The sequence below is a fragment of the Xiphias gladius genome, chromosome 9 (genome assembly GCF_016859285.1).
Source record: "Xiphias gladius isolate SHS-SW01 ecotype Sanya breed wild chromosome 9, ASM1685928v1, whole genome shotgun sequence".
Lineage (NCBI taxonomy): Eukaryota > Metazoa > Chordata > Actinopteri > Istiophoriformes > Xiphiidae > Xiphias > Xiphias gladius.
This window is the reverse complement of record NC_053408.1, coordinates 10,500,216-10,517,108: the sequence shown is the minus strand read 5'-3', so window position 1 is coordinate 10,517,108 and position 16,893 is coordinate 10,500,216. Positions and strand designations below refer to the sequence as shown.

General features: G+C 40.9%; 1 protein-coding gene across 1 annotated transcript in view; it reads right to left on the bottom strand.

Moving 5' to 3' along the window:
- Nucleotides 1–1,058: 1,058 nt before the first annotated feature.
- kcnh4b (potassium voltage-gated channel, subfamily H (eag-related), member 4b) overlaps nt 1,059–16,893 on the bottom strand; it is a 37,650-nt gene continuing 21,815 nt past the window's right edge. The window contains exons 6-16 of the mRNA XM_040135293.1: nt 15,472–15,629; nt 14,858–15,059; nt 13,523–13,717; nt 12,812–13,011; nt 12,271–12,520; nt 11,956–12,170; nt 7,312–7,350; nt 5,935–6,323; nt 4,257–4,348; nt 3,106–3,182; nt 1,059–2,132 (exon numbers count right to left, since the gene is read on the bottom strand). Coding sequence (XP_039991227.1) covers nt 1,059–2,132; nt 3,106–3,182; nt 4,257–4,348; nt 5,935–6,323; nt 7,312–7,350; nt 11,956–12,170; nt 12,271–12,520; nt 12,812–13,011; nt 13,523–13,717; nt 14,858–15,059; nt 15,472–15,629 — 2,891 coding nt within the window. The remainder of the gene's footprint in view (nt 2,133–3,105; nt 3,183–4,256; nt 4,349–5,934; nt 6,324–7,311; nt 7,351–11,955; nt 12,171–12,270; nt 12,521–12,811; nt 13,012–13,522; nt 13,718–14,857; nt 15,060–15,471; nt 15,630–16,893) is intronic.

Here is a 16,893-nt window from a genome sequence, read left to right as displayed (position 1 = left end):
AAGAAGACACATTAAGAAATTTTCTGCATACTTTATTTTGTCAGCCAAGGAGAAATAATTTGAAAAGAATAAAAGTTCCTGAATACTTTGGATATTGGTTGAGTATCATGAGTTTATGTTTTTATCCCAGGAGGCATTCATAATTCATGAATTAATAACAGTGTTAAATATTTCATGGTGCCAACTTTTCAGCTAAATGTGTATATGTGTTTATTTTTAATTTATCTGCAGCCATGTTGGGTTATAGAATTGTGGATTGTTGAGAAAGAAATTTTCCACCTTTTAAAGCAATTAAACCTATTTCCCAATGTTATATTTAATGCCTTGATGAGGAAAAAGTAAGAAATTGATTGAAATCTTCTGAAGGATTTTTGGAGATCATCAAAAGGAGATTTTCAATGGAATTTTAACTGAAATCATAACTTATGTACTATGTACTGCTTTGTGGAGTTTGGATATTAGATATTCATGGTCAAAAAACTCTTGAATTCACACATAAAAATGCTGAACTGAGAAAAACACATACTCTATTCCCTATATGCAAGGTGAAGCATGTGTCGTTTTTGTTCCTCAGTATATTAAAACATCCAACCACTCTGACCTATTTGCCATATAAATACAGTATCTGTGTGCACAATCAACAGGTTTTCATGTAGAATGCTTACACATTGATTTTGAAACATTTTCCTTAGGAAAAAGAATAAACAACTTTACCATGCAAGGAGGTAACAGGTATTATCAACTGCAAATTGCTCTGAGGATGTTGGAAAAAATATACAGTATATACTAGAATCCACTGCTCGGAGCTTCTTTTTAAAGACACACTTCAGTAAAGCCAAGATAATGCACAAATTACATGCTTTTGCATAGAAATGATGTAAATTGCATGGAGTTTGACAAATATGAGAGCCCAGGAATTAAAAGGGGAAAATACAGCACACACTGACAATCTCCAGCAGAGTCACTTTAAACACTGTAAGAAGTTGCATTTCAATAACTGCTGCTTTTAATTCCAGGTGCAATGAAGTCAGTGAGTTTGCCTCTGAAACATGTGCAGTTTAATCTGTCAGGTCCAGGCACCACGACTGCTCTGTGCTCTGAGTCTGGACACCGATGCTGGACCTTCGTGATGATGCACTTTCACTGTCCCTGCTCTCCGTAGAGCCCCCGTTCCCCAGTAGGCACTCCAGACTGGTGTGTTCTACGGCAGATGCATCGCCCAGTCGGAGATGGGGCTCAAGAGCATCCGATTGTGGTGACCCTGAATCCAGGGAGGACCCAAGAGGGTGGCTGGGCAATGTCGGCAGAGAGGCAGAGACAGGGTGGATAGAGTGGTGTGAGTCCTCGATTTGGAAGATGGAGGTATCCTGGATCAGATTATGAGATGTTGGGGTGGACATCAGAACACAAATGTCCTCATGTGAAGTTTGTGATAAGTTGAGATGGGACTCAGAGGGCAGGCAGAGATGGGGGTAAGAGCTCGGTGATGGGTCCAGCAAGCTGTGCGTGGACGTACCTGTAGGGGCACTGGACAAAAGGCAAGAGTATTCATCACTATCACTGGGGGGTTGCAGGCACAAAGTGGGCTGGGACTGGCTGATGGTACTTGGGCTAGCACTGAGAGGTCTGCTGTCAGAACCTTCATGCCCAGCATGAGGTGCAAGGTCTGGACTTCCACCCTGGAAGCCTGGGTTGGGGCTGAGAAGAGACGGGCTGGTCCACAGATGTGTGGTCATGCTCTCAGAGCCATAACATGAGCCTAACCTGGGTGCAGACTTTAGAGAGAGGGGAAGACAGGAGTTAGCAGGTGGACTAGAGGACTGAGGTCGGTGGTGGCTCTCTGTTGGGGTTTCAGTAGCTTCACTGTAGCTCCAGTGGCCAACAGGTGGGACACTTTGGTGGCTATGGCCTTCATGTCCCCCAGGATCATTATGGAGGAGGCAGGCTGATGCTAGGTTGAATGACATGCCAGTGTTGGGGCCTGTGGAAGGGCTAGACACCATTTGGACGTCGTACGGGCATGAGGGGAGGGAGGATTTGTAGTGTTGCACGGATATGTGAGCCTGGAGGAGGTGCATCATATGGTGCAGGCCCTTGGTGAGCTCAGATACTTCCTGGTTTAATGTGCCCATCTGTGTAGAGAGTACACACAGTTTAGTCATGCTTACCTTGCATATTCGATTATCTCACCTAGCAAATTTGGTTAAGTTCGCAGGAACAGCTTCAAAATATAACAGTTCTACCCAATTAAGTCTCCAGCAGATTGACAAATTAATCAGCTTCTGTCTTTAAGCTTTAATCTCAGAGTCATGTCCACATATATTCTACTTTTTTTTCAGATAATTTTCCGATGAACTCCCAAAAGAGAACCAAACAATTTATAGCCCCCACTATGACTAAGAAATGGCTCCTTACGCAGTAGTGAAATCCAGAGGGACACAGACTGAGGTAACTGACGCAATGAGGGAAGAAAGTAGACAGAAAAAATGTAAACAAGTCAGTGAACCAAGAAGAAAAGGGGGCCAGGGAAGGGCCATATAAGTAGAGCTGTGTTGTCATCAGAATTTCTTTTTCCTTCAGACTGTCGAGTCAGCACTCCCGGCTATCCTCTGCATTGCAGAAGTGCCCTACTGATTAATTAATACTGACTTCAGACAGCACCTACCTGGGCCCATCTGGATACTCTTGCTGCACCTGCTTTCGCTCCATTTACATTCAGATTAAGAGAGCAGGGACAAACCGAGAAAAAAGGCAGAGATTGAGTCTACTTGATCTCCTTGTATGTTTCCACATGTAAATATACAACCATGGCTGATATTGTATGAGAGGCCGAAAAAAGCTTATGAATCCATTTCTAAAGACTGAAACAGGAACTCATATTTTATTGCCAAAATAGCACAGAGCTTGTATTTTCTCATTACAAATCCATTAATGCTTCATGTATTTCTTATTCAGTCTCTCCAAAATACTTTACAGAGAGAAGACAGAAGAGATGATGACACGGATACAGAGCAAAGTTGATTTGGGTCTGGGAGGATTTCAGCCGAAGGCTAGATTATCTTTGGTCCCATTAATTTTAATTAAAGTTAAGAAGCTGTACTTTACCTTATGGTTGAGTTGACTGATGCTCTGCCTGACCTCCTCTGTCTCCAGAAACAAAGTCGCATTTGCCTGTGTGGAGTCTGGAAAAAAGAGGTTGAGAAAAATAAAGTAGCTGACTTAGTGACACACAACTCAGTACACCACCTGGAGGATTTTTCAGTATTAATATGAAGCAAAATAAAGAGGTGTGACTCCAGAGGATACAAACTTACATTTATGTGTAAGCACGGCATGTATCCATGTAGTACATGCATGCATATGTGTACAGTATCTGTCAGGGGTGAACACAATATTCAAGTCATGGTTTGCTGACTCTGTGCCAGAGAGTTGTTAATTGAATTGGTAATTTTCTAAGGCGTACAGGTATTTAATCTAATAAAACAATGCTGCAAATTAAACCCAAAATATTAAGTAAGCTATTGCAGAGCTATTACACTGAATAGTGTTTATGATATTATATCTATGCTTATGTCTATATATCTTTATAAATAGTTTACACAAGCTTTGTAGAAAGTGTCTATATGTGTCTACTATATGATGTTGCTCTGGTATATTAGGATCTACAAGAGGGAAACTTGTGAAGACTTAGACATGACCTTTTTGACAGTAGACAGACCACAGCAGCAAGTATATGGAATCGATGAGGCACATATTAGAAAAAAAGCAGAACAAAAAGCTGGCAATCCCCTTGGAGGTGCTGTAGGATTGCCAGAAGAACGACAAAAAGTGAAAAATCAGGAAGTGCATCCTACACCACAGTTTTAAAAAAACACTTTTAGTATTTAGCAAGCTGTACTGTACATACAGTAGATCTTTACTGTGTACTGTTGTACATCTGTAGCCAAAGCATTCATTATGCTAAAGTAAATTAGTGGGACTTCAACTAAACAGAACCTGATATTCTTCCTAGAAGGATAGTGATCATCAGTAAAAGCTCAGGCCAGATGATCAGTACCCTGCTTTGACCTCAGTTGTCCTTTAACATGTTCTCTGACTCTTTGGACACCTGGCTGTCATTTCACTCCTCTGCGCTCTCATATTTCCCCCAGAAGGAGGCAGGGCAGTATTGTGGTGTCCACTGTTTGAACTCTTGAGTTTACCTCCAGCCATCTGGCACCCAGGTGACCCTCGCAGTTGGAGGCGGTTTGGGTTACCTTGGGTGCTGCCTCCTGTTTTGGCTTTAGGCCCGCTGTCCTCCACGTTGAAATGGAACGCGTGCCCATCGTCTTCAATGCCGTCTACAACCCTGGCAGGAGAGGGTGAAGAGGAGGGATATGGAGTTAGTGTAACAGTAGAGCTTTTTCAATTATCATTGGAGCCAGCAGACAATCCAGGAATGTGCCATGAGAGCTGCTGCTGGCAGAGACCCATGTGGGTTTGAACATGAGGAGAAGAGCCCAGTCTGGAGGGACGGACACCTGAGCCTTCTGAACCAGCACTTACCCATATCTAGGACTTACTGAATGAATTAGGGAGACATTATGAATACAGACTGTTGGGGCAGGAGGACAAGGTGCTCTGGTAATGAAATGCAGTGACATCTGTTGAAATATACAATGCAGATACTCGGAATTTACATTAAATAGGTGATGCAAGTTTCTCTAGTATGACTTCAGGAGTCCATTACGGCAACACCTTATCACCTCAGATCATGTTAGACGTTCTGAGGTTATCATAACTAGAGTGAGTATGTAGACACAATGTGCTCTACAAGGTTCGGTGAGATACTGTCAGTGATAGCACAGAAGAAGATTTAAATTTAAAAAAAAATGTCACAAGGAAACATCTTTCTATGTTTTGCCTCCAAAATTCGACTGTGATTAGATGTCTATGACATCAAGTAGTGGTATACGTAATGAGTGGTGTAGTTTGAGTGAAACCACAGGGCGGCAGCCACAGTGAAGATTTGATATGATGACAACATCTGTTATGAAATATACTGATAATAAGAACAATAGATGAAAATTATAGGTAGTTTATTTTTGGTCTTATTTTCCAAACCACAGAATGACCACTGGAATAAAAACCCCTTTACACTATTTTGTGAAGCTTATTATTTGTAATTGCTGTTTATAATGTGTCAGAGGTGTTGATTGTGCTCTAGAAGTTCTAAATGATTTGTCGGGCAGCCTACACATTACAAGAATCAGGTTTTCATAAAGAATTACTAAAAGCATGTTGTTATTACATTGTATAGCATTGCATTATATTATACAGGTGCTATTTACACTCAGTGCAAATTATATTCTGCAATGTAAGCTACTGAAATTAAAATAATATTATATCTATGCTTATGTCTATATATCTTTATAAATAGTTTAAACAAGCTTCGTAGAAAGTGTCTTGACTATATGATGTTGCTCTGGTATATTAGGATCTACAAGAGGGAAACTTGTGAAGACTTTAGACATGACCTCTTTGACAGTAGACAGACCACAGCAGCAAGTATATGGAAGGAATGAGGCACATATTAGAAAAAAAGCAGAAACAAAAGCTTGCAATCCCCTGGGAGGTGCTGTAGGATGGCCCGAAGAACGTCAAAAAATAAAAAATCAGGAAGTGCATCCTACACCACAGTTTTAAAAAAACACTTTTAGTATTTAGCAAACTGTACTGTACATACAGTAGATTTTTACTGTGTACTGTTGTACATCCGTAGCCAAAGCATTCATTATACTAAAGTAAATTAGTTGGACTTCAACTAAACAGAACCTGATATTCTTCCTAGAATGATAGTGATCATAGTGATTAGGTGATTTTGACTGTTTAGAGTTTTTACTTGTTTTTTGCTTGGGTTTTGGAAACTGAATTTAATGTTAGTTTTCACAATACCTTGGACTAAGGTCTGGGGGTCCAAAGCAGGTGACAGTTGGGATGAGCAGCTTTGAAGGCTTTTGCTCAGCTCCTGACTCTCCCTGGGCTGAAGTTGAAGCTGGGGCCAGGGCTGACGTAGGGATGCTGTGCTCTTGTTTGGTTGTTGGCTGAGGGGATGAGCCCTGCCCACGAAAGCCACGGCTGAGATTGGGGGAGCGGCAGCGTCGCAGGGCATTGAACTGCCGCAACTCATCCCCAAGGAGGTTCCCCAGGGATGTACGGCGAACAGGGCTGCTGAAGCTGGGCAGCAGGAGGTTGCGACGGGAACGGGTAGATGGCGAGAGGTGGAAGGAGTCGTCTGGGTCATCACCCCTGGTTTCCACGATAGAGGGGAGCCTGGGTTCCTGCTAAACAAGATACATATCATGTGGCAATAAAAACTGTACACTTTTTAAAATTTTCACAACGGAAAGGGTGCACGAATCCTCAAACTGCCTGATTTGTGTTTGTGTTTGTCAAAATACAAGCCCTGAGGATATGAAAACACATTAGAACAGAAATAAAACATAATTTGGAAACACAGGAATAATAATTACATGAAAACTAAAATATTTTAGAGTATTAAATCATATTAGAAAACTAAACAAATTTAAAACGCCACTCAAAATACCTTTCTCTCTTAAAACAGTAACCTGGCACATAATAACCTTTTTATTTTAAAAGCTGCTGGTAAAAAGGAAATAATGTGTTATTTATATATTAAGGAGTTACAGTTGATTATATTTTAATCATTTGACTTTAATCCTGTTACAAATATATTACGCTATAACCATAGCTGCCTGTGTGCTTATGAATAAAAACAATTGGTTTTACATTAAATGCAACTTTTAATTACAAAGTGAGCACTGTAAACGGTGCTATAATAATAGAAAAATATGGCAGGGAGATACAGGGAAATGCATAGAGTACATAGTGAGAAAAGTAGCTCATAAGGTTTCCCGTTAGGAGAGCTATTGACCCAGTTAGCGAGCTAACTCAAGGGACTGAACTGCTCTCTCTGTTCCAAATGAGTTTCTACCTGTAGGGGGAATTCCTTGCACAAACCCTCCCACAGTATTCATCAGCATTACAGTATGTCCCAGAAAAACTGGGGGTTCTACCTTGAAAAACAAGACGCATCACTGCTAAAATGGAGGAAATTAAACTCATGCTACAAATACACCTCTTACCACAATCGTGCCGTGGTCTCGCCTACTCTATATTTAACAGCATTCAAAACCAGGCTTTGTGAAATTTTCATAACTTACTAGTGTGTTAAGGAAACCATGTCTTGTGGATAAACAAAATAATGACACCTCAGAGAGAAGGAGAAGACTGAATCTGCACTGAACTCACATGGGAGAGCCTGGGTGACCTTGAAAACCTGTTGAGACCCTGCAGTGACAAAAAGAAAGCGACAGGTATTACAAAAGACACAGCTGCAGGCAGAATGTATATCAGTTTATTTACTATCTATCAGACCTTTAAAAATTAAAATTAACCCTTGCAATAACATCTTTGGAAATTAATTAAAGGACCAGTGTGTAGATTTTAGCAGCAGGTAGCGGTGAGGTTCTAGATTGCAACCAACTGAGTACCCCTCCCCTCACCCCTCCCTGTCCAAGCATTTAGGAGAACCTATGGTGGCCTTCAGGTACTGTAAAAAAGCAAAAGACTCTCTCTCGAGTCAGTTTTTGTTTTGTCCATTCTAGGCTACTGTAGAAAAATGGCGATGCAAAATGACGGGCTCTGTGGAAGAGGACCCAATCCCTATATAGAGATTAAGGGCTAATTCTAAGATAATGAAAACAGAAATATTCTTAGTTTCAGGTGATTATACACTAATGAAAACATACCTATGACTATTATATTCCATCTCTCCCAATAGGTCCCCCTATATCCTATACACTGGTCCTTTAATTTTGGTGATATCTTTGCATTTAAAAAAGGGTGTAAAATTCAGTTTTTTTAATTGTTGATTTTTACAGTGGAACTGTTTCCTCTTTTGCCATTACTTAAATGACCTTGACCAGTAATACAGCCTCTTCCACACATGCTGAATCACATAACTGATCCTTTTTCCATACCTGATTGCAGAGGGATTCCAGTGAAAGGTTGTCTTTCTGCTGGTGTGTGGAGAAATTGCTAGGAATTTAGCATACCAGCTGAATGGCTAATGAAACTGTGGCAGTGTGAAGCCTTCCCCCATGTGTGAAAAATGTGCTTCTGACAACATGGCTCAATGTGACAACACAAGCCACAGTCTGTCACCCTACCAGTCTAGTGCCAGCAATGCTCTTTGATGCAAGGAAGCCAATTCACTAAGGATACACATTAAATTTAATTCTTCATTGAAGCACAATACTGAGTTTAAAAATCATCACTACCGAAAGGAAATTAAAGCAATAATGAAACTCTAGCTGTGAATCTTCACATCTCTTCAGTTGGTGGTGCTATGTTAGAGGCAGAGGGGAGAAATCTGTGAGTCTATTTAAGGTAGAGACAAATTCTCCTCATAAGGAAAATTAACCCTGGAGCAATGTGGAATGAACATGTAGCGAGGAATATTGGTGCAAAATGACATTAATTGAACATAAATATCAAGTAATGGGGCACAGATGCCACAAGTGTCCCACACAGTAAAGTGGCTTTGCTGGGACTTGTAGGACTTTTTCCTGTCACTCATAATTGTACTGTCTTGTGTTTGCACATGCATGCCATTTTGTAAGAACAGACCTTCTTACAAAATGGAATGCATGTGCACACAAGACCAGAGTGAGCTGAATACATTTTGTAGAATCTGCTTTTGCTACAAGAGATTATTGAAAGTCTAGAAAACATTAACTGAGAATAAGTAAAACTTAATCCAGGAAACACAAGAGGGCAAATCATCAAACTATGATGGGTAATTTGGGACACATATGATGTTCTCAGAATAGTTTGAAAATGAGAAGTATAGACCACTGACAGGCAAGAGGGTGTAAATCCATCATCAAGGATGTACTTAAAATGACACTGCTCTTGTTTGAAGGTATGGTCACCTGGGACAGTTGTGAAATTATTTGTCATCTCCTCTGTATACTCCTTCAGCTCACTCCTGATTGGTATTTTTATCCCATCCAACATGTCAGCAACATTGAGCCCATCTCCTCTCTAGCTGTCAAATAAACTTGCATCCCCATAGCTCCTGACTAGCCAGCTTGTTCTTCACACCCCATAACTACTGACTACTTAACTCTCCCTGTGGCGACATGGTCATTATAGTCCAATAAATTTTGACTCAGTGCTTGCTCCCTAGTGTAGTAGTGACCTTCCCACTCTGCTCAATTGCTGAAACAAGCTGCGAACACAACACTGACATATTATTATCTTTTCAGTTGATATGACAAACTTGCTAGAGAACAGTTATTTACACATCTGGCGGTTACAGAGCGCCATTATCACTCATTCAGAGTCATGTTTCTATTCACTCTCTTTTAGCTCTACCAAGTACTGATGGAAATAACTGGCTCTTTAGCTGCTAAATACTCCACTATGTTCACCTGCTAATTAGTAACTGTCACTGCCTGTCATTTGGTGCTGAGCAGGAAACAGCTGCCTGCTGTGGCAGAAAAGCAGGTGATGAGAGAGATGAGAGGGAACCAGAACTGGAAAGTTGCGGGCCGGATGGCCAGACATTTGCCAAACAGACATTTGATACATTATTATTATGAAATATTGATTAGAGCTAAAAACAACCCAAAACTTTTGGTCTCTGTTTGTATGTTTGCACTTTGCTGTGTAAAAAAAAAAGCTGTAAACTGTGTCTAACACCACCAATTGAAAATATTTTAATCGACACCAATGCAATAAAAGTTGAAATTAAATTATAGAGTTGACAAAAAACCCTAATTTTCCATCTGGCAGTCAGGGCTTTAGATGAGATAAAGTCGTCCCTTTTGGATATCTTACACTGCAAAGAGAATTCCTACAATCTGTTTCTTTGGCAGTCAGTCACTACAGTTGACTGACTGCTGTATAGTTAGCATACAATACTTAGTATCTCTTGAGTTTAAAAATACCTCCCATCATACACCAACTCCCACCTAAAATCACCCACCATGAAGATGTGGATGAGACCAGCATGACTGTATATGTTTGTGTGTGTGTCAGGATTCTGTGGACCTGGCAGCTCGGTCAGGTAGCTGCACACTCCTTCATGTTGTCAGGGGGGGTGGTGGTGCCCTGGCTTTGTGCTTGAGCATAAACTCTGAGCAGATGGTGTGAGAGAAGCTGGTACTCGTGATCAGCCATGGCCCAGAGAAGCCTGCTTGATTCAAAGTTAAAGACTGTAATAACTCTGGTAATGTATGCACATGTATGGCATCTGTACACCAAACAGAGATCTTAGGAAAGTTAACTTTTCTACAGTAATTTGCTTTTCTGTCATATATGCATGGTATCTGTAAGGTGAAGAATTTGATCTACGATGTCTCTTTATGGAAGGAAACTCCTCAAACATAATAATTCTGTTTTTGAAGCACTCATTAATTCAGTTGAAGCTGTTCTCCCTCAGCCTGACTGACAAAAGGACATCCGGTAATTAGCAATGCCAGCCAGATGTCCTGTCCTTCATGTTCTAAACTAAACAAAAAAACAAAACAAAAAAAAAGCCCACAGTGAAAAAGATAACAAATCCTTCAAACAATGGAAAAGGCCTGTGGGAACCAAGGCGGATGCTTGAAGCAAGTACAAACAGGCAATAAGGCTGTGATTGGGAAAGTCCTTGGGGACCTTTTTTCGGTTTTGTCTGTCACACATCAGTGACATCTTGGCATTCATTTTTTTGATCATACGGTTCAACAAAATGCAATGCAAAACAACCATTTAACTTTTTTGCACTGTTTCTGTAGATTCCAAGATGCATCTTTTAAACAGATTACATAACAGTGCCTGAAAACATGGCTACATGTATTACATCAACAGGTGCATTTCTCCACAGATGGAGGATTATCTTGCCTTATGTAATGCTTTCTTAAATAACCGTTAGGAGTAACAGGCAGTGCTGAAAGGAGGTCAGTGTCAGGGTGTAATATCATCCTGCTGTGCTTTAGTGTGGTGACAGGGAAGCGATATGGCTCTCCGACAGTGGGACCCATGCATGGTAACTATTGTGACAATCAAGCCACCAACAGCCTTTTGGTTGCTGTGGCAGAACAAGTGTCATGGAGAGTGACAAAGACTCTTTAGGGAGCACAAATATGTTGTTTGGTAGGTTGTATGGTCTATTCCACTATCAGATAAATTTAGGGGGAATTGGTGTGGGTGTAATGTCTGCTGTACTGTGCAATCAGTGGTGCAATCTAATAATGTACAACACATACATTCGTTTCATACAAAGCTACAACAATTAGCAACTTCCATGTGAATGATTATGCACATGTAAAAATATGTTTAAAATACTTTTATAAAACAACATGTTATGCTGTAAACCAAGAAAAGGAATAATCTTCCCAATATCTCTGATTGACATCTGGATCCAATTTGTATGTAAATAAACTTGATGTGCAGATAAATGTGTATTAGAATAGGAGACATTTTAAGCTATCTAAAACATAAACAGTAAATATAAAGTTTTGTTGCCAGCCCTCTAGAATCAAAGAACAAGTATTTACTGTATTTCATGACTCACCATTTGCAGAAATATTTAACTACCACACACTTGAAATCTATTCTAGAAGAGGAAAATATACTAATTTCTCCACCAACAGAGGCCTCAGTAGACAAGAATGCAATACAAGTGTCTAATTTATCACCACTGCTCTCCTGTGCTGATGTACAGTATAATAAACATGTGGTTAAAATGTTGGCTGAAGGATTATGGGTTGGTAAGCTCAGGTTTAAGCATACTGAATTAAAGTTTTGATAGTTTGGAAATTAGTTAAAGTACAAATAGAAAAGAGACTCTAACAACACATTTAATCAACACCAGGTTTTGGTGGGTGAGTGTGTATTTAGTACCTCGTCCTGGCTGCCCTCACGCAGGTTATATGTGAGGTTGTTGCGGATATCAGAGGCAAACACGCTAGCATATTCAGGGTAAAGTTCCAGCACCTCTCTCAGGCCTCGTACGCTGATATACTGCAGGTCACAGTAGGTCAAGGCCTTCACATCAGCATTGGTCTTGATCACCTGGTCTGTTCCAGGCAGGTCAGACCCAATCAGGTCCCCTTTTCCTAAAAGTAAAGAATAAATAATTCACTTTCTTGCTCGACTTTATGCTACATGAACACCTTAAACATGATGCTAAACAAGTCACTTGACTACAATACAAACCTAATATGGCCAGCACCGTGCTGTCTTTCAGCACCTCCAGAGACCCAGAGCAGACAAAGTAGTTGGCATGAAGCGCATCGCCCTGACGGATCAGGTACTCCCCAGGGACACAGAAAGAGGTTTTTATATGGAGGGAGAGAGAGCGCAGGCAGCCACGACTGGCCCCCTTAAAGACCGGCAGCTGGAGAATGTCCTTATTCAGATGCATGGCGATGTCAGCCCGCAGCTCATCAGGGAAGTCATGCAGGAGCTGGGGATGTGTGACAGATGTGAAGAGATGCGACACTGATTTGTAATTAGGGAATGGACTGTGTTGCCACCAGTTACCCTCTTTTGAATTTCAACAGGATGCCAGTTGATGGTTTACCGGCAGCCATGTGTTGTACAATATCATAAACAGCTACAGCTGCAAAGGGTGAATGGATTTTACAGCAGATTTAATGCTCAAATGCCATCAAAACATTGCTTGGAAGTTCCTTTAGGGCAGACAGAACTGTTTACAAAGATATTACATGAACACAGCGATAAAAGGGATTGCTACCTCGTTGACATCTATACCGTTGTTGACAGACCATGTGGTCTGGAAGTACTCCAGCATGCGTTGTTTGAGCTGCTGAGGCAGACGGTGGACACGGATGAAGTCCTTCAGGTCCTTCATACGTGTGTGGTAAAGAGAACGGCGTGAGTACATACGCTGAATGATGGCTGTTACGTTGCCAAAGACAAGGGCGTGCATCAGTGCTGTGTGAGACACGGAAACAAATAGCATGAAAGACAGTAAATGACAATATAATGGCTGAGCATTTGTATCCCTCGGTAAAAATAATACAATTTAATTTTGAAAGCTTTCTCAAAATGACAAATCAACTTTTTTAAGATAACTTATTTTTCATTCCTTTCAAATACTTTTCCTGCCTCAAAATAAAAGAAGAATTTCATATTGATCAGTACCCAATAGTCTACACTTGTACCATTTATGTGCTTATTGATCCATGCAGGTGCCAAAGTAATTTACAGCTTATATATAACTGCTCTGACAAACAGTCTGTATGAAAAATAAACATACAATTATCTTATGGGTTGCGGCACCAATAATTGTTAGTTGTATATAAAGATGGCAACAAGCTGCGTCTTAAAGGCCAGCCAAACCATCCAATCCACTTCCTGCTGAATTTCTAGCATTGGCGTGCCAAACAGAGGCACAGTTCTGCCAGGATGTCAGAAGGAGAATGTACCCTAGTGTCACACGTACCGCCGATGAGCATGGTGCAGATGGAGAAGATCTTCTCAGCATCAGTGTTGGCACAGACATTGCCAAAGCCCACACTGGTCAGGCTGCTGAGGGTAAAGTAAAGGGCAGCAATGTAGGAGCTGCGCACTGTCGGGCCGCCCACCGTGCTGTTGATATAGGGCGTCTCCAGACGTTTGCCCAGCTCATGGAGCCACCCTTGAATGAAGAGGTAGAACACAAGAGAAGAACAATGTCCAAAGCCCATAGTTCATGTTGTCTGTGTGTCCTCTGCCAACTCAGAACTAGATGGTTGTGGCAGGATGGTACTACAATACCTGGTCTAAGAGAGACAAAAGTGCATGTTTGGGTCTGTGTGTTTGTGTGCGTAAGAAAGAGATTGTCAGCAGTGTCAGCAGGCTGGTGTGCCGGTGCGAGACAGGGCAGAATTAGATTGGCTCCTCCAGGGATAAATAAGGCAGAGTGTTAATTAGCAGGTATGACCTAACCTCCCTATAGACAGAGTATACTGACACAAAAGTATGCACAATCACACATACAGACACAAACAGAAGCACACACACCCACACACACAAGCTGTGCAGCAGAATGGACCAAATGTTTAATTTTGCTGTACATTGCAGTATATCTCAGCATGTGTGTTGCTGTTTTGGTTGTTTTAGTTGGTTGTTTAAAAATCATATGTGGCTGTTAGGCTGCAGGATTAAACGTCACTTGTTTGTGGTCATTTTGGTGGTAATGAACACCTAAACATGGTTACATTCTTTGATCTGATGCAGGTAATTTTGTAAATAATAAGTGCTCAGATATTGCTCAGATAATATATACAGTAGAGTAGAAAAGCCTGTCTGTTTTTGATTAGTGGTCTCCATGTTGAAACACGACACAAACAAGACATTAGTGTGCTGCTTGCTACCAGTCATTTGTTATATCAGCTTTTGATCTGGTTTCAGGCAGTCCTCATTAAAGTGCCAGAGCATGGTGTTCGCCACCATCTCACCACTGAGCAGAGCTAGACATCCCAATAGATGAGCCATGACTATTTATAGCTGAGTGGGGACAAAACAAATGTCTACTCACTGTACTGGCAAAATCCAGTCTATGGTATTAGACTAGACAACTGACTTAGATCGAACTTATGATAAGTGAATCAAGTCTGGATAGTCAGCAATCGCGTAAACTATTGAATAAATAGTTTAATGACATATTAGGTTTTATTTCCTGTCAGAAGTCACACTAAAGACAATGAATAATTGTAACAATAATAACACAACAATAACACCAAACCTGACCTTCATACTTCAGCTTCCACTTCAGCAAGGGCTCATTCAGACTCACCAATGTCCCAGGTCTCATTGGTCTCTATCTCCTTGCGTCCAATCATGTACCAGATGCAGGCCATCCAGTGTGCAAGCAGCGCAAACACAGACATTAGTAAGGTCAGTACCATGGCGCTGTACTGGGAATAGCGATCCAGCTTCTGAAGCAGACGAAGGAGACGCAGCAGGCGTACTGTCTTAAGCAGGTGGACCAAGGAGGTCTGAGTTGGAGAGCGGAGTAAAGGGGAGCAGAGTGAGGAAGAAAAAGAGAAAGGATGAAAGGGAGAGAGCTGAGTTTGAGTAGCAGAAAAGCAGTTTATTCAGATTTTGGACACACCATGTTATATCTGGAAACACACTTTGATTGTTGATATAGTGCATATACAAAATGGGATATCACAGCTTAGAAAAGATGTCAGTTACTTTGCTCAAAGAAATGTGCTTATCTTGTCTATGAATCACGATCTTGTAAGTACCCATCACATAGGCAAGCTTGCAGTAACAACAGCAGCCTTAAAAATGGAAGGTGCTTTATAACCAAAAGCAACACATTTCAGGGGTAATCCGAATGTATTATGATCAATCATCAATTTCCCGCATATGTCAGCAATCAGGGAGAGCAGTAGTACTCACCACTGTGATGTTGAAGGCATATAGCAGGTCAAAGGGCAGGGCAGCCACCAGGTCCACAAAGAACCAGGTGGTGGCGTAGTGGATGCAAATGGAGCGTGGCTCATACACCACCTGGCCTGACTGGCTCACATAGGTGGTGCGGAAGTTCAGGATAATGTCTGCAAATATGAAGATTACAGGTAACTGACGGTATAATCATGCTCATATTCATTGAACATTGCCACAAATTTGCAGTTTTTGACTGATATAATAAAACAAACAAACACTGTGTACAGTGAAGAAAGATGACAAGTGTGAAAGGTCAAAAGCTCAGATTCAGTCCCAATGGTTCACCTGTATGAAATGCATGATTTAGACCACACCGTGATGTTTGTCATCCACACTTAAAATATAGAATACATGGTGGAATCCCAATTGTAGTCATATTAATGTAACTGTGAAATAATAACAATATAATTAAAAGAAATTGAATATGCATCGGGAGCTAAAGCTGAGGCTTGTAACAACTGGAATATGTCAGTGTTTTAAACTATCCATATGGATCAGTGAGTTTGCCAGACCTTAGTGTCAGAATGTAGCAAGCACATACCAAGCAGACCTCTGGGTGTGAGGCCTGATGTAACAAAACCTCATCTGTCATCCAAGCTGTCGATGTTTGCAGAGATGATGGCTCATCATTCAATGCAAATTTCAGTTATGAGAAGTTAAAAGAAGGTAAGATGATGATAATGATGGTGAATTTTAGAAAGCATAAACAGCAATATTTAGAATTGTGTGAGCTGTAAAGATGATCATAATTAAAATTAGTTGTAGCTCCTATCCAATATACCATATTCCCTGAACGTTGTTGGCAAGCATGACTTATTTTGAGTGCTATACGAGGCTGTTTGCATTTACTTATATGCAATCTATCAATTAGCCAGGTGACTTCAAAAGAGAAATAAGAAATACAAGCAGTTACAATAAACAAACTAAGTCTGGGTAATGACCTAGTAAATGAGCTTGCAGAAACAAAAAAATTGGTTTCTCTCTAGCATGGCTGGTGGCCTCCCTCTTTTTTGCCAAGTTGAGGGACTCAGCAATCTGACATGAACTCCAAATCAAAGCGCCATTCATGTACACTAAGAGGAAAACACTGAATTTCTGCCACCTCAAATCATCCCTTGGGTGCCTCCCTTTAGAGGTTTATCAAGGATTATCAACAGGGAGGAGACCCTGGGAGAGACCCAGGACATCCTGAAGGGACTACAAAACCTAGGTTGCCTGGAACAAGGGGAACTTTCTGGGGAAAAGGAGGCCTGAGGTGCTCTTGATCCCTGTTACCACAGGTGTCAAGAAAAAAAACTGAAATTACCGCATAAAAAATACCTTCAAAGCACCACAATATTATTGTTATATATTTGACAAAACTTTACACAATTA